At 38.8% G+C, this 23,407-nt stretch overlaps 3 protein-coding genes across 3 annotated transcripts in view; 2 read left to right on the forward strand and 1 right to left on the reverse strand.

Moving 5' to 3' along the window:
* The window catches only part of LOC106094364 (mucin-2-like), a 267,611-nt gene that overhangs the window by 119,375 nt on the left and 124,829 nt on the right, over positions 1-23,407 (forward strand). The window lies entirely within an intron of this gene.
* LOC106095268 (nuclear pore complex protein DDB_G0274915) lies at positions 5,132-6,814 on the forward strand. The gene has a single exon (XM_059361151.1). It carries the CDS (start codon positions 5,238-5,240, stop codon positions 6,732-6,734), a length of 1,497 nt encoding a protein of 498 aa, XP_059217134.1. The 5' UTR covers positions 5,132-5,237; the 3' UTR covers positions 6,735-6,814.
* On the reverse strand, positions 21,651-22,577 carry LOC106095288 (probable chitinase 10). Its single transcript, XM_013262525.2, has 2 exons — positions 22,492-22,577; positions 21,651-22,429 (listed from the first exon to the last, which is right to left on the reverse strand). The coding sequence occupies exons 1-2, from the start codon at positions 22,555-22,557 to the stop codon at positions 21,665-21,667; spliced, it is 831 nt and encodes a 276-aa protein (XP_013117979.2). The 5' UTR covers positions 22,558-22,577; the 3' UTR covers positions 21,651-21,664.

Consider the following 23,407-nt stretch of genomic DNA (forward strand, 5'->3'; position numbering starts at 1 on the left):
AGGACGAACGCTATTGATTTTGAAAGAAATTGGTCCATATTTAAATATAGCTCCCATATATATCTCCTATCTTTGCCCAATATGGCACGAAGGTATTTTTTCATTTCCTAGTATGTGTGCCAAATTTCATAAAAATCGGTTCAGATTTAGATGTAGCTCCCATATATATCTTTCATACGATATGCCCTTTTAAAGCTGTAGGAGCCACAATTTTGGTCCGATCTTTACCAAATTTAGCATGAAATGTTTCGTGTGACGTCTTAATACTTGTGAAAAATTTCATCTAAATTGGATCAGATTTATATATAGCTCCCATATATATCTTTAATCCGATATGGTCTTTTGAGGCTGTAGATGGCACAATTTTGGTCCGATCTTTGCCCAATATGGCACGAAGGGCTTTTTTCATATCCTAGTATGTGTGCCAAATTTAATAAAAATCGGTTCAGATTTAGATATAGCTCCCATATATATCTTTCATACGATATGCCCTTTTAAAGCTGTAGGAGCCACAATTTTGGTCCGATCCATATATATCTTTCCCATATATATCTTTCATACGATATGCCCTTTTAAAGCTGTAGTAGCCACAATTTTGGTCCGATCTTTACCAAATTTGGCATGAGATGTTTCGTGTAACGTCTTAATACGTATGAAAAATGTCATCTAAATCGGTTCAGATTTATATATAGCTCCCACACATAACTTTCATTCGATATGGTCTTTTAAGGCTGTAGAAGGCAAAACTTTGGTCCAATCTTTACCAAATTTGGCCAGAAGAGCTTTCTTGACGTCCTAGAATGTGTGCAAAATTTCATCAGAATCGGATCAGATTTATATATAGCTCCCATATATATCTTTCATCCGATATGACTTTTTATAGCTGTAGTAGTCACAATTTTGGTCCCATCCTTACAACATTTTGAAGGTTATGTTTTATTTGACGTCACAGTACATCCAAAAAATGTCATCAAAATCGAACCAGATTTGGTAAAGTCCCTAAACATATCTTTTAATCGTTTCGACTTTTAAAGCTGTAGTAGCTACAATTTTGGTCTGATCTCTAAAAAAAATTTCATGAAATGTTTTAATTGACTTCCCAATACGCGTACAAAATTTCATCAAAATCGAATCAGATTTAGATAAAACTCCCATATATATTTTTTTTGCGTTTCGACTTTTAAGGCTATAGAAGCCACAATTTTCGTACCATCGTAAGAAACTCGTAGAAGTTTCAATTCGATATTTCAATAGGTATGCAAAATTGAAGTCTGACAAAATTTGGATATAAGTGCTACAGATTAAAAGTATTACGAAGACTCGTTATATATACATAAAGACTAGCGGAACAGGGGCCGCTCGCCTGCGCATTCTTTCACTCTCTTATTTTATCTGAGCCCTGTACTGACACTGGCAAGAAATTAGTCATGTTTTGGGGTGCTGGTACGGCCTTTTAGATATTTCGCCCCAATGTGGATATAATTTTCGTGCTCTACTCCCAAATACCTTCCATTTGAGCATATAAATGCTGTGGTCGGTAAATATATCCGGTATGGGGGTATTTTTGGGAGTGAAGTGCTCATATCAGATTCGTGATCTAGTCTCAAATATCTTTTATTTGAGCCACATATTGTTATTATTGGTTTATATTTCCATTTGGAGGGTTTTGGAGGTGGCGCGTCCGCCTATGTATCCCACCCTATATAAGAATACCAAATTTCTGTTTTTGAGTTATTATAAACCAACCAAATTTCGCTTAAATCGCCCCACTCATCTCCGACATCTGACATTTTTGAAAATAGGGTAAAGGGAGGGTACGCCCTTTAAAGTTTGGATGTTAGGTCTACTTCATTCTCTTAGTTTTGGTGGTGGATTAGAATAGCCAAAACCTTTGCCTCGAAAGTGGATATTAGATTCAAACACCACATTTAAGCTACATATTGCTGTAGTCGGAATGTATGCATGGTTTAGGGGAAGTTTATGAGATGAGACGTCCCTGAAACACTTAGCCATAAAACAGATACCAGATTTAAGCTCCAGTTTGCCATAATCCACGAATATATCCAGTTTGAGGGGTAATTAAGTTGGGACGGCAACCCACGCACTAAGCCCTGCAAAATATCAGCATCGAGCTCTACTGGTAAATTCCTTTTATTTGAGCCGCAATTGTAATTGGTTTAGGGGGAATTTATGGGGTGACACAACCCCCAAACACTTGGCCTCAAAATTGCATATCAAATTCGTTTTCTACTGCCAAATGCCTATTGTTTGAGCCCCTTGTTGCCATAGTAGGCAAACATTGGCGTTTTAAAGGGAGTTTAGGGGGGGGACCCCAAAATGATAATCGTGATAGAGCACGATTGTGTTTGAGCCTCATAATGTCAAGTATTTTGAAGGTGGCGATCAAGATATTCAGGGCTACGGGTCTCGTTCGGATACGCACAAATTAATTTTCTTTTGAATTGTTTTTCTACATTCATCAAAATCATATTTCAAATCTACCACTTTCGATACAACATTTTTAAAGATCCGCAAGGTCTCCTGTGTCTATCCCAATTTGAGGGTAAAAACTGTACTCTCCTACCAAAGACTTTTTATACCCTCCATCATAGGATGGGGGGTATACTAATTTCGTCAATCTGTTTGCAACTACTCGAAATATTCGTCTGAGACCCCATAAAGTATATATATACTTGATCGTCGCGAAATTTTATGTCGATCTAGCCATGTCCGTCTGTCTGTCGAAAGCACGCTAACTTCCGAAGGAGTAAAGCTAGCCGCTTGAAATTTTGCACAAATACTTCTTATTAGTGTAGTTCGGAGGGTGTTGTAAATGGGCCATATCGGTCCATGTATTGATGTAGCTGCCATATAAACCGAACTTGCACGATGAAATTTTGCACGACGTGTTTTGTTATGATATCCACCAACTGTCCCAAGTATGGTTTAAATCGGTCCATAACCTGATATAGCTGCCATATAAACCGATCTTGGGTCTTGACTTCTTGAGCCTCTAGAGTGCGCAATTCTTATCCGATTGGAATGAAATTTTGAACGACGTGTTTTGTTATGATATCCAAAAACTGTGCCAAGTATGGTTTAAATCGGTTCATAACCTGATATAGCTGTCATATAAACCGATCTGGGGACTTGACTTCTTGAGCCTCTAGAGTGCGCAATTCTTATCCGATTGGAATGAAATTTTGCACGACGCGTTTTGTTATGATATCCAACAACTGTGCCGAGTATGGTTCAAATCGGTCTATAACCTGATATAGCTATCATATAAACCGATCTGGGGACTTGACTTCTTCATCACCTAGAGGTCGCAATTATTATCCGATTTGCCTGAAATTTTGTACGACGGAGTCTCTCATGCCCATCAACATACGTGTTTATTATGGTCTGAATAGGTCTATAGCCCAATACAGCTCCCATATAAATCGATCTCTCTATTTTACTTCTTGAGCCCCCAAAGGGCGCAATTCTTATTTGAATTGGCTGACATTTTACATAGGTCTCCAACATATAATTAAATTGTGGTTCAAACCGGACCATATCTTCATATCGCTCTAATAGCAGAGCAAATCTTTTCTTTTATCCTTTTTTTTGCCTAAGAAGAGATGCCGAGAAAAGAACTCGACAAATGCGATCCATGGTGGAGGGTATATAAGATTCGGCCTGGCCGAACTTAGCACGCTTTTACTTATTATTGCTGTTCTTTTCCATCCTGATCAGCCTACATTTATTATTATACCCTACACCAACACTGTGGTACAGCGTATTATAACTTTGTGCATTTGTTTGTTTAGTTTTGAAAAAAATCGGATTATATTTCGATAAAGCTCCCACATATTTCTTCCATCCGATATAGCCTCTAGAGGCAATAGAAGCCACAATTTTGGTCCGATTTTTGAAAAATTTTGCGTGCGAAGTTTCATTCGACTTCCAAGTATGCGTGCAAAATTTCATTAAAATCGGTTCAGATTAAGATATATAGGATGGGGCTATACTAATCTAGTCATTCCATTTGTAGCACCTCTAAATATTCGTCTAAGACCCCATGAAGTATATATATATTCTTGATCGTCTCGACGTTCTGATTCGAAATAGCCATATCCGTCCGTCCGTTCGTCTGTCGAAATCACGACAGCGGTCGAATGCATAAAGCTAGCAACTTGAAATTTAGTACAGATACTTCATTTTGATTAAAAATGGCCCATTTTCAAAATTGCGGCTTCCAGGGGCTCTAGAAATCAATTGTAGCTTCCATATGATCCGATCTCGCGATTTGATTTCTTGAGTCCTTGAGTAAGTATCATATCGGTCAAAAATTGCGGCTTCCGGGCTCCAGGCTTCCAGGGGCTCAAGAAGTCAAATCAGGAGATCGGTTTATATGGGAGCTATATCATAATCTGAACCGATATGGCCCAGTTGCAATCAATTATGACCTACATCAATACTAAGTATCTGTGCAAAATTTCAAGCGGCTAGCTTTACTCGTTCGACCACTATCATGATTTCAATAGTCGGACGGACGGACGAACATTGCTATTTCGAGTCAAAACGTCGAGACGATCACGAAAATATATATACTTTATGGGGTCTTGGACGAATATTTCGTGGTGTAACAAACGGAATGACTATATTAGTATACCCCCATCCTCTGGTGGTGGGTATAATAAAACTTATACCACCCAATATTTTGATACTGGGCTTTATATTTTATTTGAACATAAAGTTTAAATAAAAACCAATATGAAGTTTTAAATTAAACCCTTTATGACTACTTTTAGTAATATTAGGAAATTTCAATTTTATTTTTAAAAAATTTCTGTAAGCTATGCTGTTTGAAATTTGTTTGTCAAATACTTTTGCCGATGACTGTATATACTTTGTGGGGTCGGAAATTGATATTTCGATGTGTTCCAAACGGAGTGACTGAATGAATATACCCCCTATCATATGATGGTGGGTATAAAAATAAAAAAAAAAAAAACATTTATCAACATATTTCGTCAATTGATTTCTCCTGTCTTCATGTTGGAGGTGAAAAAAATCAACACAATTAATTCATTAGGAAACCATTTCATACCTTTTCATACCATTGCATATAAAGCCTGTTAAAGCCACAATATTTTTCATTACCCAACGAGTATAGAAAGGAAAAGTTTTATAAATTCGAAAATATCGTAAAGCCTACTAAAGACCATATAGTCGTTTAAAGGCTTTGCAAAATGCCCGGAAAATATCTAGCCATTATAGCCTTATTGGCCACCTTTTTGGATTATACCCTAGCAACCAACTGTACTAACGCCAATATTGGCCAACGTCTGCCAGTGCCTAATAGTTGTTCCAAATTTCAAATATGCTTGCTGAATCTCTTGACCGTACGAGAATGTCCCAAAGGTCTCCACTTTAATCGTGATTTGGAAGTATGTGATCTGCCAGCCAGAGCTGGTTGTGTTGCTCTGGAGGATTTGCAGACACTTATAAACGATGGCTGTGAAGCTTGCGATTGTAATGTTTGCTGTACAACAACAGGGACAACGCCAACATGGACAACACCAATAACAGGGACAACGCCAACATGGACAACAGGAACAACCACCCCATATTCCACTTGGTCTTCAACACCATCGGATGGTACAACAAAGGCAACAACTACGGGAACAACCACCCCATATTCCACTTGGTCTCCAACACCATCGGATGGTACAACAAAGGCAACAACTACGGGAACAACCACACCATATTCAACTTGGTCTTCAACACCATCGGATGGTACAACAAAAGCAACAACTACGGGAACAACCACACCATATTCAACTTGGTCTTCAACACCATCGGATGGTACAACAAAAGCAACAACTACGGGAACAACCACACCATATTCCACTTGGTCTTCAACACCATCGGATGGTACAACAAAAGCAACAACTACGGGAACAACCACACCATATTCCACTTGGTCTTCAACACCATCGGATGGTACAACAAAAGCAACAACTACGGGAACAACCACACCATATTCCACTTGGTCTTCAACACCATCGGACGGTACAACAAAAGCAACAACTACGGGAACAACCACACCATACTCCACAACTGCATTCCCAACAACAAGCTCAAGACCTACTGGCCAACCTGATAATGCGGAAACAACGACATGCACTTCTGTAACAATGGATAGTACAACCAAATCCAGCTCCCAGACAACAACCAATACAAGCAGCTCTCAGACAAAAACTCCAACAACAGGAACAACCACCCCATATACCAGCACCGCCGGTTCTTCTGTGCCGCCACCATCCACCGAAGGGGATTGCGATGCACCCTGTTGTGGCCAGATGAATGGCAAACCCATACTTGGAGAGACTTGTCAACAATTTATCATATGCAATGGAGGACGTGCCTCCGTCTTTGGTTGTCCCAACAATTTGCACTTCAATGCCGCCACAGGCTCGTGCGATTTTCCCGAAAATGCAAAGTGTTCTAAACCCTATACACCACCAACGGGACCACATGCTGGACCCTCTGGTACACATTGTGCCAATAATGGACGTTGCATAGGTCAGCCAGATGGCACTCAGTTCCCTAATGCCCAGAACCCATGTAGCAATACATATGTGGTATGCCAATGCGAGTGTGAAGTTGAACGTTCATGTGGTGCATCCTTGATGTTCAATAGCCAGGTAGGCGTTTGCGATTGGCCCAGTAACTTTCAATGCTAAGAAATCATTGTGATATAAAGACTAAAATTTCGAAAATATATTTTTTTTTTTTTTGAAGCGGCCAGGAATTCGGTTTTTCTTGAAATCAGTAATAAAATGTTAATAAAAAGTATTAAAAAAATATAGTTTTGTCGAAAATATTGGGATAATTTGGAGAATATATATTGGGTTGCCCAAAAAGTAATTGCAGATTTTTTAAAAGAAAATAAATGCATTTTTAATAAAACTTTGAATGAACTTTAATCAAATATACTTTTTTACACTTTTTTTTCTAAAGCAAGCTAAAAGTAACAGCTGATAACTGATGGAAGAAAGAATGCAATTACAGAGTCACAAGCTGTGAATAAATTTGTCAACGCCGACTATATGAAAAATCCGCAATTACTTTTTGAGCCCCAATATATGATTGGGATAATATATATATTAAGTGAAACGTATTTAAAAGTACAGTAAGAATCTGAAATAATAATGTATTCCTTGGTGTCTGAGGAGCCCTCCCCACTCCCCAAAAGCCCTCAACAGGACATATTTACCAAATTGGGACAATATGGGTATCAAATGAAAGGAATTTAAGTACACATCTGTTATAAAAATTTGGCCCAAGGTGTCTACCTCGGACCTGGTAGCCCTGTTGAGGGCTTTTGGGGGAGTGGGGAGGGCGCCTCAGACTCCTAGGGGTCTCCCCAACCACAAAAACCATCAAAACGGACATAAATGCCCAACGTCACAAAATGGATATCGAATAAAAGGTCTTTGGGAGTTGACAACAAATCTGGTATACACATTTACTACAGAGTCTGGGACCGGACCACCCACTAAAAACGTTGTTCGATCGGGATGGTTTCCCAATCAAAAAAGGTCTATGACAGTAGAATTCGAATCTAATGTTGATATAAGGATTCAAGTATCTGGATTACGTCCTACCGTTCGGCAGGAAATGTAGATAGCAATAGCAAACGGAAAGTCTTTTGGGTCTTAGCGTCGGCGGGACGGACCTTCTCCTCCCAATAAAACCCACACCAAACTGTCATGTAGGACGACCGAGAATATATTGCAATCAAATGGAAAGATGTGTCAGAGGGCAATCCCCCTCCCCCTATCCAACGCAAAAAGAGGAATTAAAATTAATATATGAAGGCTAATCAGGATAGAATAGGACAGTAATAAAAGATTACACTTTTTACACTCGAATCAAAAATGTTGGCTGTAAAATACGATTTTGAATGTAGATAACCAATCCAAATAAAATGGCGTTAAGATCGGCCGTGCCGAACTTTGGATACCCACCACCTCGGGTATATTTCTAAACTACCTTTCGACATAATCCGGTGAAAAATGTATACCTTATGCCCCATAGCAGCTATATCGTAATATGTTCCGATTCGGACCAAATACTAAAAAGTACAAGTCATTGTTCAATTGTGTATAACAAAAAATTGGTCTTTGTGGCAGCTATATCTAAAAATTAACCGATCTGAACCATATGCGACACGGATGCCGAAAAGCCTAACATAATTCACTGTGTCAAATTTCAGTGAAATCGGACTATAAATGCGTCTTTTATGGGGCCAAGACTTAAAATCAAGAGTTCGGTCTATATAGCAGCTATATCCAAAACTGAACCGATTTGGGCCGAGTTGCAGAAAAACGTCGAAGAGCCTAACACAACTCACTGTCCCAAATTTCGGTTAAATCGGACAATAAATATGTCTTTTATGGGCTCAAGACCTTAAATCGAGAGATCGGTCTATATGGAGCCTATATATAGATATAGTCCGATATAGCCCATTTTCGAACTTGACCTGCTTATGGACAATAAAAGAATCTGTGCAAAGTTTCAGCTCACTATCTCTATTTTTAAAGGCTGTAGCATGGTTTCAACAGGCAGACGGACGGACATGGCTAGATCATCTTAGATTTTTACGTTGATCAAGTATATCTTCTTATATATAACAAGTAAAAGCGTGCTAAGTTCGGCCGGGCCGAATCTTATATACCCTCCACCTTGGAGCACATTTGTCGAGTTCTTTTCCCGGCATCTCTTCTTAGGCAAAAAATGATATAAGAAAAGATTTGCTCTGCTATTAGAGCGATATCAAGATATGATCCGGTTTAGACCACAATTAAATTATATGTTGGAGACCTGTGTAAAATGACAGCCAATTCGAATAAGAATTGCGCCCTTTGGGGGCTCAAAAAGTAAAATAGAGAGATCGATTTATATGGGAGCTGTATCGGGCTATAGACCGATTCAGACCATAATACACGTATGATGATGGTCATGAGAGGATCCGTAGTACAAACTTTCAGGCAAATCGGATAATAATTGCGACCTTTAGAGGCTCAAGAAGTCAAGACCCAAGATCGGTTTATATGGCAGCAACATCAGGTTATGAACCGATTTAAACCATACTTGGCACAGGTGTTGTGATATCATAACAAAATACGTGGTGCAAAATTTCATCCCAATCGGATAAAAATTGCGCACTCTAGAGGCTCAAGATGTCAAGACCCAAAATCGGTTTATATGACAGCTATATCAGGTTATGAACCGAATTGAACCATACTTGGCACAGTTATTGGATATCATAGCAAAACACGTCGCGAAAACGTTTATTCCAATCGGATAAGAATTGCGCACTCTAGAGGCTCAAGAAGTCAAGACCCAAGATCGGTTTATATGGCAGCTATATCAGGTTAGGGACCGATGTGAACAATACTTGGCACAGTTGTTGGATATCATAACAAAACACGTCGTGCAAAATTTCATTCCAATCGAATAAGAATTGCGCACTCTAGAGGCTCAAGAAGTCAAGACCCAAGATCGGTTTATATGGGAGCTATATCAAAACATGGACCGATATGGCCCATTTACAATACCAATCGACCTACACTAATAAAAAGTATTTGTGCAAAATTTCAAGCGGCTAGCTTTACTCCTTCGGAAGTTAGCGTGCTTTCGACTGACAGACGGACGGACGGACAGACGGACGGACATGGCTAGATCGACATAAAATGTCGTGACGATCAAGAATATATATACTTTATGGGGTCTCAGATGAATATTTCGAGTAGTTACAAACAGAATGACGAAATTAGTATACCCCCCATCCTATGGTGGAGGGTATAAAAATCAATTTGTGTTTGTTTGTAGATTTGTTTGTTAGTTTGTATGTTTGTGTGTTCCTTATAGACTCAGAAACGGCTGAACCGATTTTCTTGAAATTTTCACAGATAGTGCATAATGACCCCGTGGTGAAAATAGGGTACTACATTTGTGACATCTGTAGTGGGGGCGGACCGTCCCCCTTACCCTAATTTTCAGAAACGCCAGATCTCGGAGAGGGGTGGTGCGATTTAAGTGAAATTTTGTATGCTCTCATATAGTACCCCAAAAATAAAAATTTAGTATCCAAATTTCGGATGGGGTATCTAGGGGGGCTGCCCCACCCTAAAACCTACCAAACATATATTTTGACCAATCACGACAATATGGGGCTCAAATGAAAGGTCTTTGGGAGTAAAGCACGAATTTGATATCAGTATTCGGGAAAAGTGTCTATGGGGCCACGCCACCCCCACAACACCACCTAAATAGAAAGTATTTTCTGAGTATTGCAATATGGGGCTCAAATAAGAGGGTTTTTAAAGTGGAACACGAATCCGATATATATTTTCAAGGCCAACTCACTGAGTGGCCGCACACCCCCCAAAACACCCCCCATGTTTGCCGACTATGGAAAAATGGGGCTCAAAGTAAAGGTATGTGGGAGTAGGCCACGTATCTGATATCAACATTCGGGGCCAACTGTCTAACGGACGTATATGCTCACCAAGACAATTTGGGTCTTAAAGAGAGTGGAACTAAATATTCATAGTTTGAAGGGCCAATTTCCCAAACCGGACATATTTGCTGACTTTTGCAATAAGGAGTTCAAATGAGATTAGAAAACGAATTTGATATCCAATTTTGAGGGCAATGTCAATATGGGGTTCAAATAAATGATATATAGATATATGAGAATAGGGCACTTTGCTGATATATTTTCCGTGCTTAGTGTTTGGGGGACCACCCCACTACCCAAAAACGCCCCTAATCGGGCACATTTACCGACCATGTCAATGTGGAACTTAAATGAAAGGTATTGGGGGGTAGAGCAAGAATTGATACCCATTTTCGGGACAAATTTTCTGGGGGTCAACCCCTTTCCCATAATACCCCACAAATAGCAATTTTTTAGTGACCATCGCAATATGGGGCTCAAATAAAGGTGTTTGGGAGTAGAATACGAATTTGATATCCAAATGTAGAACCATGTTTTTAGGGCATCACCCCTTTCCCAAAACACGCCGCAAAGGGTACAAATTTTTTGACCATGCCAATATGTGGCTCAAATGGAAGGTATTTGAGATTAGAAAACGAATTTGATAACCTATTTTGGGGCCATGTGTTTGGGGGACGCCTCATCCTGTAAACTCCTCTTAAGCCAATGGCAATATGGAGTTTAAATAAATGGTATTTGAGAGAAGAGCACGATGCTGATATTTTTTCAGGGCCAAGTATCTGGGAGACCACCTCTCCCCAGAAAACACCACTAAATCAGACATCATGAGAATATCGGGCTGAAATGAAGTATGTGGAGTACACCTCACATCCAAACTTAAATTCGCAGACCAATAAAAATCATGTGGGATTCAGATAAAGGCACTTATATTGTTAAACTGTTAGAAACTGGTATTTCACTAAAAGATCTTTAATTGTCGGAAATAGACATTGCCATGAGACTATTGTTCCATATAAATAAAAAAGGCGCAGCGGAGCGTGCCCGGGTCAGCTAGTATATATATATATATATATTTTATAGGGTAGGAAATGAATATTTCGATGTGATATCCAAACGGAATGACAAAATGAATATTCCCCCATCCTTCGGTGGTGGATATAAAACATTAATTAGTGTGGATCTGAACTAGGCCCGCAGGCCTGAATATCATGATAGCCACCTTCAAAATGCTTGAGATTATGGGACTCAAACAAAATCGTGCTCTAGCACGATGTTGATATTATTTCAGGGTCCACCCCCACCACCAAAACCAAGTGAATGAAGTAGACCTATCATTAAAATTTGAGTGGACGGACCCTCCCCTTACCATATTTTCAAAAACACCAGATCTCGGTGATGGGTTGAGCGATTTAAGCGAAATTTAGTTTGTTTATAATGTTTATAAGAAACAGAAAATTGGTATCCTCATTTAGGATGGTATATCTAGGGTGGGTATCTAGTGTACCTATGCTATGAATCACCTAAATGCAGTTGAATGAAATGTCAACACATTTATGGTTCATTGTACGCTTTGGTAAACGAAGCGTCTTCCATTCATGTTGACTGTGGTCGGTAACTCCAAAACATTTGTATAGTGTCAAATTGCGTTATGAGTTTCCATACCGATCAACAGCAATTAATATTCGGCTATGTTACCAATATTTGACAACAATCCATAACATACATACACTCACACTGAATAGTGCAGAACGGATATTATTATTCATATATTGGGTTGCATAAAAAGTAATTGCGGATTTTTTAAAAGAAAGTATATGCATTTTTAGTAATAAATACTTAGAATGAACTTAAATCAAATATATAATTACCATTTTGTTCGATAACCTTTTGCCATCTTCCTGGCAAATTTAGTATTCCACGCTCATAGAACTTCTGGCCTTTATCTGCAAAAAACTGAACCAAGTGCGATTTTATAGCCTCATCATTGCCGAAAGTTTTACCATTTAAGGAGTTCTGCAAAGATCGAAATAAATGGTAGTCTGATGGTGCAAGGCCAGGGCTATATGGTGGATGCATCAAAAGTTCCCAGCCAAGCTCACTCAGTTTTTGGCGAGTGACCAAAGATGTGTGCGGTCTAGCGTTGTCCTGGTGGAATATGACACCTTTACGATTGACCAATTCTGGTCGCTTCTCCTTGATGGCTGTATTCAATTTGTCCAAATGTTGACAGTAAACATCCGAATTAATCGTTTGGTTCTTTGGAAGCAACTCAAAATATACCACACCCTTCCAATCCCACCAAACAGACAGCATAACCTTCTTTTGGTGGATATCAGCCTTTGAAGTGGTTTGAGATGGTTCACCATGCTTGGACCATGATCGTTTTCGACTAACGTTGTTGTAAACAATCCATTTTTCATCTCCAGTTATGATTCGTTTTAAAAAACGGATCGAATTCATTGCGTTTAAGGTGCATATCACAAGCGTTGATTCTTCGGTTTGTTAAATGAGTTTCTTTCAATACATGTTGTACCCAAATATCAAGCTTTTTCACCAGCCCAAGACCTTTTATGTGATAATGAACGGTTGATTTTGGTATATTTAACTTCTCTCCTATCTCACGCTCAGTTACATGACGATCCAATTCGATTAATGCTTTGATTTGGTCATCATCAACTTCATTTGGCCGGCGAAAAATCCGCAATTACTTTTTGAGCAACCCAATACTAGCTGAACAGGGCCCGCTCCGCTGCGCCTTCTTTTACTTTATATGGAGCAAAATTTTCCTTTGAACATTTATTTTCGACAATTAAAGAGCTTTTAGTGAAATACCATTCAACGAAAACAAATAGTATATCACTTGGCTAACAAATTAACAATATAAGTGCCTTTATCTAAATCCCATATCATCTTTATTGGTCTACGAATTTAAGTTTGGATGTAAGATGTACTCTATTCTTAAAATACTTTATTTCAGCCCGATATTCTCATCATGTCTGATTTAGGGGTGTTTTCGGGGGTGAGGTGGTCCCACAGACACTTCGTTCTAAAAAAGTATCAGCATCGTGCTCTTCTCTCAAATACCATTTATTTAAACCCCATATTGCCATTGGTTTATGGGAGATTACACGATGAGGCGTCCCCCAAACACATGGCACCAAAATTGGTTATCAAATTCAAATACGTTTTATTTGAGCCACATATTGGCATGGTCGAAAAATTGTTAACCTTTGAGGGGTATTTTGGGAAAGGGGTGATGCCCTAAATGCATGGTCCTACATTTAGATATCAAATTCGTATTCTACTCCCAAATACCTTCATTTGAGTCCAATATTGCGATGGGCAGAAAAAAATTGCTGTTTCTGGGATATTTTGGGAAAGGGGTAGACCCCCAGAAAATTGGTCCCGAAAGTGGGTATCAATTCTTGCTCTACCCCCAATTCCTTTCATTTAAGCCCCACATTGACATAGTCGGTAGATATGCCCGATCTAAGGATGTTTTGGGGAGTAGGGTGGTCCCCCAAACACTAAGCCCTGTATATATCAGCAACGTGGTCTATTCTCATATATTTGAACCCCATATGGCCATTGGCCTCAAAATTGGATATCAAATTCGTTTTCTAATCTCAAATACCATTTACTTAAACCCCTTATTGAAGAAGCCTGCAAATATGTCCGGTTTCGGGTATGGGCCCTAAAAACTATGAATATCGAGCTCCAGTGTCTTGAAGACTCAAATTGTTAGGTGAGCAAATACGTACGTTGTTATGGTGGTGGGACGTCCCCTAGGCAGTTGGTCCCTAATGTTGATATCAGTTACGTGGTCTACTTCCAAAAACCTTTAATTGAGACCAATATTTCCATAGCCGGCAAACATGACCGGCTTAGGGGGTGTTTTTGGGGATGGGCGGCCACTCAGTGAGTTGGCCTTGAAAATATATATCGGATTCGTGTTCCACTTTAATGAAAGTATTAATCCTACAACGAAGAGTAAGTGTTAGACCGAGGTGGGCGATAGATTGGCATAAGTGCAATTTTGTTTTTTAAATATGAAAATTCCATTAACATCGATTCAAAGTGATCTGTATTAAAACTTTCTATTGTGTAGCTTATTTTGTCTGTTATGTACAACACAATTCCAGTGCCTTTGGCTACTCGGTTGTGAAAAAACTAATTAATTTCTTTTATATGATAAAAACAGATTTCCTCATCTGTTATATTGGTTTCTACAAGATAATTATTTTTATAGAGTTGTTTTTAATTGACGCGAGAAAAGAGTTAAAATTCTTTCTGAGTCTAAATCAACTACTTATGTTTTTAAACCACCTCCAAAGCCCGCCAAATGAAAATATAAACCAATAATGACTATATGGGGCAAAAATCAATGTTATTTGAGACTTCAGCACGAATCTGATATATAGGGGTCTACCTCAACCCAAAAATATCCCCATATCGGACATGTTTACTGACTATGGTAATATAAGGCTCATATGAAAGGTAATTGGGAGTACAGCACCAATATGATATCCACATTGGGGCGGAATATCTGAAAGGCCGTACCAGGACCCCCAAACTGAACTTATTTCCTGAACATGCCAGTATAGCGCTCAGATAAAATAAATGAGTGACGTAATCTGTGAGTAACTATTAGTGGGTGTAATCTTATTAACGATCACATACTTTAGATAAATATTTTCTGTTGGGATCACTTCCGCAATGCATATAATTCATAATGTTACGTTTACGCTACTCTTTTATAATTCGAGAAACAATATTTTTCGTATCATTTTTGGAAAAACCCCCGGAGGTGTTTCGTTTCTTAGGAGTAACCATGGACCCAAATTTAAACCAAAAATTCGTGTTTTAGGAGTTTTACATACATACATCTAAATCGAGGGTGTTCTTATACAGCGCGCTTTTCGCAAAAATTTTAATATAACATTTGCATAGCTTCAATTAAATTTTTAATTGACACAATTAAAAAATTAATTGGATATTTCGAAAACTTCCATTATTATTTTAGTTCGATCAACTAAAAATAGTTGGAAATTTAAAAAAATTCCAATCATTTTTTTAATTGAATGCATATTCAATTTCTTAAAAACTTTGATTGATATTATTATTTTCGTAATTGAAGCAGTTTTAATAAAGAAAAAAAAAAAAACAGGTAAAACCGTGCTAAGTTCGGCCGGGCCGAATCTTACATTCCTTCCACCATTGATTGCATTTGTCAAGTTCTTTAAATGACTTTTTCAAATACATGTGAGCTATGTTAAGTTCTTGGCCAATATGAACCGTACTTGCCAGGCAAATCAATTAATACTTTCTCCCTGCAGAGGCTCAAAAAGAAAAACTGGGAGATTGTTTTATATGACAGCTATATCAGGTTATATACCGATTTAGATAATACTTGAAACAGTTATTGGAAGTTATACCAAATCAACATATGCAAAATATCAATCATATTGGATAATCTAAATGCCCAAGAAGTCTAATCGGGAGATCGGTTTATATGGCGTCTATATCAGGATATATACTGATTTACACGATACTTGACACAGTTATTGAAAGTCAAAATAAAACGCTCCACGCAAAATTCGGATAAGAATTGCGCCCTCTAGAAGCTCAAGAATTCAAAACCCAAGACCCGGTTTATATGGCAGCTATATCAGATTATCAACCGATTTAGACCATACTTGGATCAGTTATTGGAAGTCGTACCAAAACGACATATGCAAAATTTCAATTATGGATAAGAACTGCGCCCATAGAGCCCAAGAAGTCTTATCTAGAGATCGGTTTATATGGCGGCTATATCAGGTTATAAACTGATTTAGACCATACTTGTCACAGTTGTTGAAAGTCATACCAGAACAATTCATGCAAAATTTAAGTCAAATCGGTTAAGAAATGCGCCGTTTAGAGGCTACGGAATTCAAGACCCAAGGTCAGGAATATGGCAGCTATATGAAGTTATCAACCGATTTGGAAGTAATACTACTAGGTGCAAAATTTCTGGAAAATCAGATAAGAATTGCGCTCTCTAGAAGCTCAAGAAGTCAAGACCCAATATCCGTTTTATATGTCAGCTACATCAAAACATGGACCGATGTGGCCCATTTACAATCCCAACCGACCTACACTAGTAAGAAGTATTTTTGCAAAATTTCAAGAGCCTAGCTTTACTCCTTCGAAAGTTAGCGTGCTTTCGACAAACGGACGGGCATGGCTAGCTTAACTTAAAATGTCATAAATAACATATATATATATTCTTTATGTGGTCTTAGACGCATATTTCGAGGTGCTACAAATGGAATGACGAAATTAGTATACCCCCTATCCTATGGTGGAGTGTATAATTAATTGGATCAATTAATTTGGTGATTAAAAGCGATTTTTATTTATTTTCTGTATATGAACATCCACCATTGGCAACGGAGCTTTGCTGTGGTTGTTGTCATTTTCGCGGACTCCTTTTTATACCCCCCACCACAAGATGGGGGGTATACTAATTTCGTCATTCTGTTTGTAACTACTCGAAATATTCGTCTAAGACCCCACAAAGTATATATATTCGTAATCGTCGCGACATTTTATATCGATCTAGCCATGTCCGTCCGTCCGTCTGTCTGTCGAAAGCACGCTAACTTCCGAAGGAGTAAAGCTAGCCGCTTAAAAATTTGCACAAATACTTCTTGTTAGTGTAGGTCGGTTGGTATTGTAAATGGACCATATCGGTCCAAGTTTTGATATAGCTGCCATATAAACCGATCTTGGGTCTTGACTTCTTGAGCCTCTAGAGTGCGCAATTCTTATCCGATTGGAATGAAATTTTGCACGACGTGTTTCGTTATGATATCCAATAACTGTGCCAAGTATGGTTCCAATCGGTTCATAACCTGATATAGCTGCCATATAAACCGATCTTGGGTCTTGATTTCTTGAGCCTTTAGAGTGCGCAATTCTTATCCGATTGGAATAAAATTTTGCACAACGTGTTTTGTTATTATATCCAACAACTGTGCCAAGTATGGTTCAAATCGGTTCAAAACCTGATATAGCTGCGATATAAACCGATCTTGGGTCTTGACTTCTTGAGCCTTTAGAGTACGCAATTCTTATCCGATTGGGATGAAATTTTGCACTACGTATTTCCTTATGATATCCAATAACTGTGCCAAGTATGGTTCAAATCGGTCCATAACCTGATATAGCTGCCATATAAACCGATCTTGGGTCTTGACTTCTTGAGCTTTTAGAGTGCGCAATTCTTATCCGATTTGCCTGAAATTTTGTACGACGGATTCTCTCATGACCATTAACATGCGTGTATATTATGGTCTAAATCGGTATATAGCCCGATACAGCTCTCGTAAAAATCGATCTCTCTATTTTACTTCTTGAGCCCACAAAGGTCGCAATTCTTATTCGAATTGGCTGACATTTTACACAGGTCTCCAATATATAATTTAATTGTGGTCCAAACCGGACCATATCTTGATATCGCTCTAATAGCAGAGCAAATCTTTTCTTATATCCTTTTTATACCCACCACCGACGGATGGGGGTATATTCATTTTGTCATTCCGTTTGCAACACATCGAAATATCCATTTCCGACCCTATAAAGTATATATATTCTTGATCAGCGTAAAAATCTAAGACTATCTAGCCATGTCCGTCCGTCTGTCCGTCTGTCTGTTGAAATCACGCTACAGTCTTTAAAAATAGAGATATTGAGCTGAAATTTTGCACAGATTCTTTTTTTGTCCATAGGCAGGTTAAGTTCGAAGATGGGCTATATCGGACTATATCTTGATATAGCCCCCATATAGACCGATCCGCCGATTTAGGGTCTTAAGCCCATAAAAGCCACATTTATTATCCGATTTTGTTGAAATTTGGGACAGTGAGTTGTGTTAGGCCCTTCGACATCCTTTGTCAATTTGGCTCAGATCGGTCCAGACCGATATAGACCGATCCTCCGATTTAGGGTCCAAGGCCCATAAAAGCCACATTTATGGTCCGATTTCGCTGAAATTTGGGACAGTGAGTTGTCTTAGGCCCTTTGATATGTTTCTTTAATTTGGTCCGGATCGATTCAGATTTGGATATAGCTGCCATATAGACCGATCCTCCGGTTTAGGGTCTTAGGCCCACAAAAGCCACATTTATTATCCGATTTTGATGAAATTCGGGGCAGTGAATTTTGTAAGGCCCATCGACATCCTTCGTTAATTTGGCTCAGATCGGTCCAGATTTGGATATAGCTGCCATATAGATCCATCCTCCGATTTATGGTGTAAGGCCCTTAATAGCCACATTCATTATCCGATTTTGCCGAAATTTGGGACAGTGAGTTGCGTTAGGCCCTTTGACATATTTCTTCAATTTGGTCCAGATCGGTTCAAATTTGGATATAGCTACCATATAGACCGATTTCTTAATTTATGGTTTTGGGCCCATAAAATGCTCATTTATTGCCCGATGTCCCCGAAATTTGGAACAGTGAGTTAAGTTAAGCCTCTTGATATACTTCTGCAATATCGCACATATCGGTCCAGATTTGGATATAGCTGCCATATAGACCGATATCTAGGTTTAAGGTTTTGGGGCCATAAAAGACGCATTTATTGTCCGATGTCGCTGAAATTTGAGACAGTGAGTTTGGTTAGGCTCTTCGACGTCCTTCTTCAATTTCGCCCAGATCGGTCCAGATTTGAATATAGCTGCCATATAGACCGATCTCTGGATTTAAGGTTTAGGGCCCATAAAAGAGGCATTTATTGTCCGATTTCGCCGAAATTTGGGACAGTGCTTAGTGTTAGGCTCCTCGACATGTTTATGCAACTCGGCCCATATCGGTCCAGATTTGGATATAGCTGCCATGTAGACCGATATCTCGATTTAAAGTCTTGGCCCCATAAAAGGCGCATTTATAATCCGATGTCACTGAAATTTGACACAGTGACTTATGTTCGGCTTTTCGACATCCGTGTCGTATATAGTTCAGATCGGTATGAGGTATATGAGTATAAGGTATGAAATGTTCACCGAATTTTGATGAAAGGTGGTTTACATATATACCCGAGGTGGTGGGTATCCAAAGTTCGGCCCGGCCGAACTTAACGCCTTTTTACTTGTTTTGCCTAAGAAGAGATGTCGGGAAAAGAACTCGACAAATGCGATCCATGGTGGAGGGTATATAAGATTCGGCCCGGCTGAACTTAGCACGCTTTTACTTGTTTTATTTTATTTTAATTTATTTTAATTTTAAATAATTCTCTCATGGCCTAAAACATACGTGTCCAATATGGTCTGAATCGATTTATAGCCTGTTACAGCTGCCATATAAACCGACCTCCCGATTATGCATCTTGAGCCGATACAAGGAGGAATTCTTAATCGAACGGACTTAAATATTACGAAATGACTTCTACTATGGCCTTCATTTATGGTCCGAATCGGACTATAACAATATCCAATAGCATAACAATTCTTATCCATTATTCTTTTAAGCCCAAAAAAAGATACCGGGCAAAGAACTTCATGGTGAAGGGTATATAAGATTTGGCGCGGCTGAGCTTAGCATGCTCTTACTTATTTTAATCCTTTCTATTTTAATTTAGTTTAGCTTTGGTATTGTATTTTATTTTACTTTATATTATTTTATTATTTATTTTTTTTTTTTTTGAGCTTTATTCTCGATTGATTTTTGGATTGAAACAAATTTAAACAAGTAAAAGCGTGCTAAGTTCGGCCGGGCCGAATCTTATATACCCTCCACCATGGATCGCATTTGTCGAGTTCTTTTCCCGGCATCTCTTCTTAGACAGAAAAGGATATAAGAAAAGAGTTGCTCTGCTATTATAACGATATCAAGATATGGTCCGGTTCGGACCACAATTAAATTATATGTTGGAGACCAGTGTAAAATTTCAGTCAATTCGTATAAGAATTGGGCCCATTGGGGCTCACGAAGTAAAATAGAGAGAACGATTTTTATGGGATCTGTATCGGGCTAGAGACCGATTCAGACCATTATAAACACGTTTGTTGATGGTCATGAGAGGATCCATCGTACAAAATTTCAGGCATATCGGATAATAATTGCGACCTCTAGGGGTCAAGAAGTCGAGATCCCAGATCGGTTTATATGGAAGCTATATCAGGTTATGAACCGATTTGAACCTTATTTGACACAGTTGTTGAAAGTAAAAATAAAATACGTCATGCAAAATTTCAGCCAAATCGGATAGGAATTGCGCCCTCTAAAAGCTCAAGAATTCAAATCCCCAGATCTGTTAATATGGCAGCTATATCAGGTTATTAACCGATTTGAACCATACTTGGCGCAGTTGTTGGATATCACGACAAAACACGTCGTGCAAAATTTCATTTCAATAGGATAAGAATTGCGCACTCTAGAGGCTCAAGAAGTCAAGACTCAAGATCGGTTTATATGGCAGCTATATCAGGTTATGAACCGATTTGAACCATACTTGGCACATTTGTTGGATATAATAACAAAACACGTCGTGCAAAATTTCATTCTGATCGGATAAGAATTGCGCACGCTAGAGGCTCAAGAAGTCAAGACCCAAAATCGGTTTATATGGCAGCTATATCAGGTTATGGACCGATTTAAACTATACTTCGCGCAGTTGTTGGATATAATAACAAAACACGTAGTGCAAAATTTCATTCCAATCGGATAAGAATTGCGCACTCTAGAGGTTCAAGAAGTCAAGACCCAAGATCGGTTTATAAGGCAGCTATATCAAAACATGGACCGATATGGCCCATTTACAATACCAACCGACCTACACTAATAAAAAGTATTTGTGCAAAATTTCAAGCGGCTAGCTTTACTCCTTCGGAAGTTAGCGTGCTTTCGACAGACAGACGGACGGACGGACGGACGGACAGACGGACGGACATGGCTAGATCGACATAAAATGTCACGACGAGTAGTTACAAACAGAATGACGAAATTAGTATACCCCCGCCTCTTATGGTGGAGGGTATAAAAAATGTATGAAAACTTGATAACAATCTTAAGTAAAAGGATCTTTTATTTTAAGCATAAGGAAGTCCAGTAAACATTTTTCTAGTGACGTGAATGTTTTAATTAATTCTTGTATCCCTATAACAAAAATTTACATTCGGATACAGCTGGCCATTCGCAACGCATCCTCTTTGTGCTAAAATGTAAACCCTTGGGACAATCCATAATCAGGGCCTGTTTGCGTATGCAATAGATGAACTTATTGCAATCCCAGGGATGGGCCACCGTTCTATTCGATGTAAAGGCCGAACATAATGAGGCCAATTTAAAAGGCGCTTTCACAGGCTCTCGCACATTCCTTAAAGCAGTTTCTTGGCCTTTGACAGGTCGACGTATGGGTATTGGTTTACTTGTTATCACTTCCAAGGGAATAGGGGAGAACATGCATTGAGCCTTGTCAACATCTTGACATTGTTTCGCGGTGCCATTGAAATGTTTCTGAGGAGGACAAACACGACGAATGGGTTGCTTATCCTGGCATTCATAGAACAGCGTACAGGATAAAGCCTTGGCAAATTTATAGCCATTGGGAGCTTGAAGACAAATATCATGGGCCACGGTTTCATTGGCTATTGTGTCATTGACCACTTCGTTAACATCAGTTTGCTCAGAACCGGGCTCATTGCACAAGGCCTTGGCAGGATGATCACACATGGCTAGCTGGGCATTGAAGTGATAGAATACTCCACAAGAGCTGGCTATTGCATTGCCATCCACACAGAAAAAGAAACCGGAACAGGAACCAGGCATGGCAACCATAACACCATTTTTACCCTCACACACCGGTGTGGTTACCAATTGTTTGGCATTAACACTTTTTTTGGGCTCCAAAGGATGGTTTAACTGCAGTTTTAAAAAATTAAGGAAATTTGTTGTCTTTTTTCTGTTTCTTCACTACAACTCACTTTTGCCGCCGGAACTTGTAAGCCCAAAGTAGCTATTATGCAAATCAGCAACAGCATACTTTTCATATCGTTTTGTTTAAAATTTTGAGAATGTTTGTTTTTGCTAGACAAACATGCACCCCAATTTATAGAAACTCTTCGCCACAAGCGAGACGGTTTATTCGTAATATTTTTTAATACCCTTCACCATAGGATAGGGGTATACTAATTTCGTCATTCTGTTTGTAACTCCTCGAAATATTCGTCTAAGTCCCCATAAAATATTTATATTCTTGATCGTCATGACATTTTATGTCGATCTAGCCATGTCCGTCCGTCTGTCCGTCCGTCCGCCTGTCTGTCGAAAGCACGCCAACTTTCGAAGTAGTAAAGCTATCCGCTTAAAACTTTGCACAAATACCTCTTATTAGCGTACGTCGGTTGGGATTGTAAAAATATTGGTCCATGTTTTGATATAGCTGCCATATAAATCGTTCTGGGGTCTTGACTTCTTGAGCCTCAAGAGGGCGCAATTCCTATCCGATTTGGCTGAAATTTTGCACTAGTTGTTTTGTTATAATTTCCAATAACTGTGTTATGGTTCAAATCGGTGCATAACCTGATATAGCTGCCATATAAACCGATCTGGGATATTTACTTCTTGAGCCTCAAGAAGGACTAATTACTATCCGATTTGGCTGTAATTTTGTACAACAAACGTGTCAAATATGGTCTGAATCGGTCTTTAGCCTGATACAGCTCCCCTATAAACCGATCTCACTATTTCACTTCTTGAGCCTCTAAAAGACCCAATTCTTATTCGATTTGGCTGAAATTTTACACATATACTTCTACCGTGGTCTCCAACATTCAATTCAATTAGCAAAGCATTTTTTTTCTTTTATCCTTTGTTTATCTTAAAAGAAATACCGGGAAA

The sequence above is a fragment of the Stomoxys calcitrans genome, chromosome 1 (assembly GCF_963082655.1).
Source record: "Stomoxys calcitrans chromosome 1, idStoCalc2.1, whole genome shotgun sequence".
NCBI lineage: Eukaryota > Metazoa > Arthropoda > Insecta > Diptera > Muscidae > Stomoxys > Stomoxys calcitrans.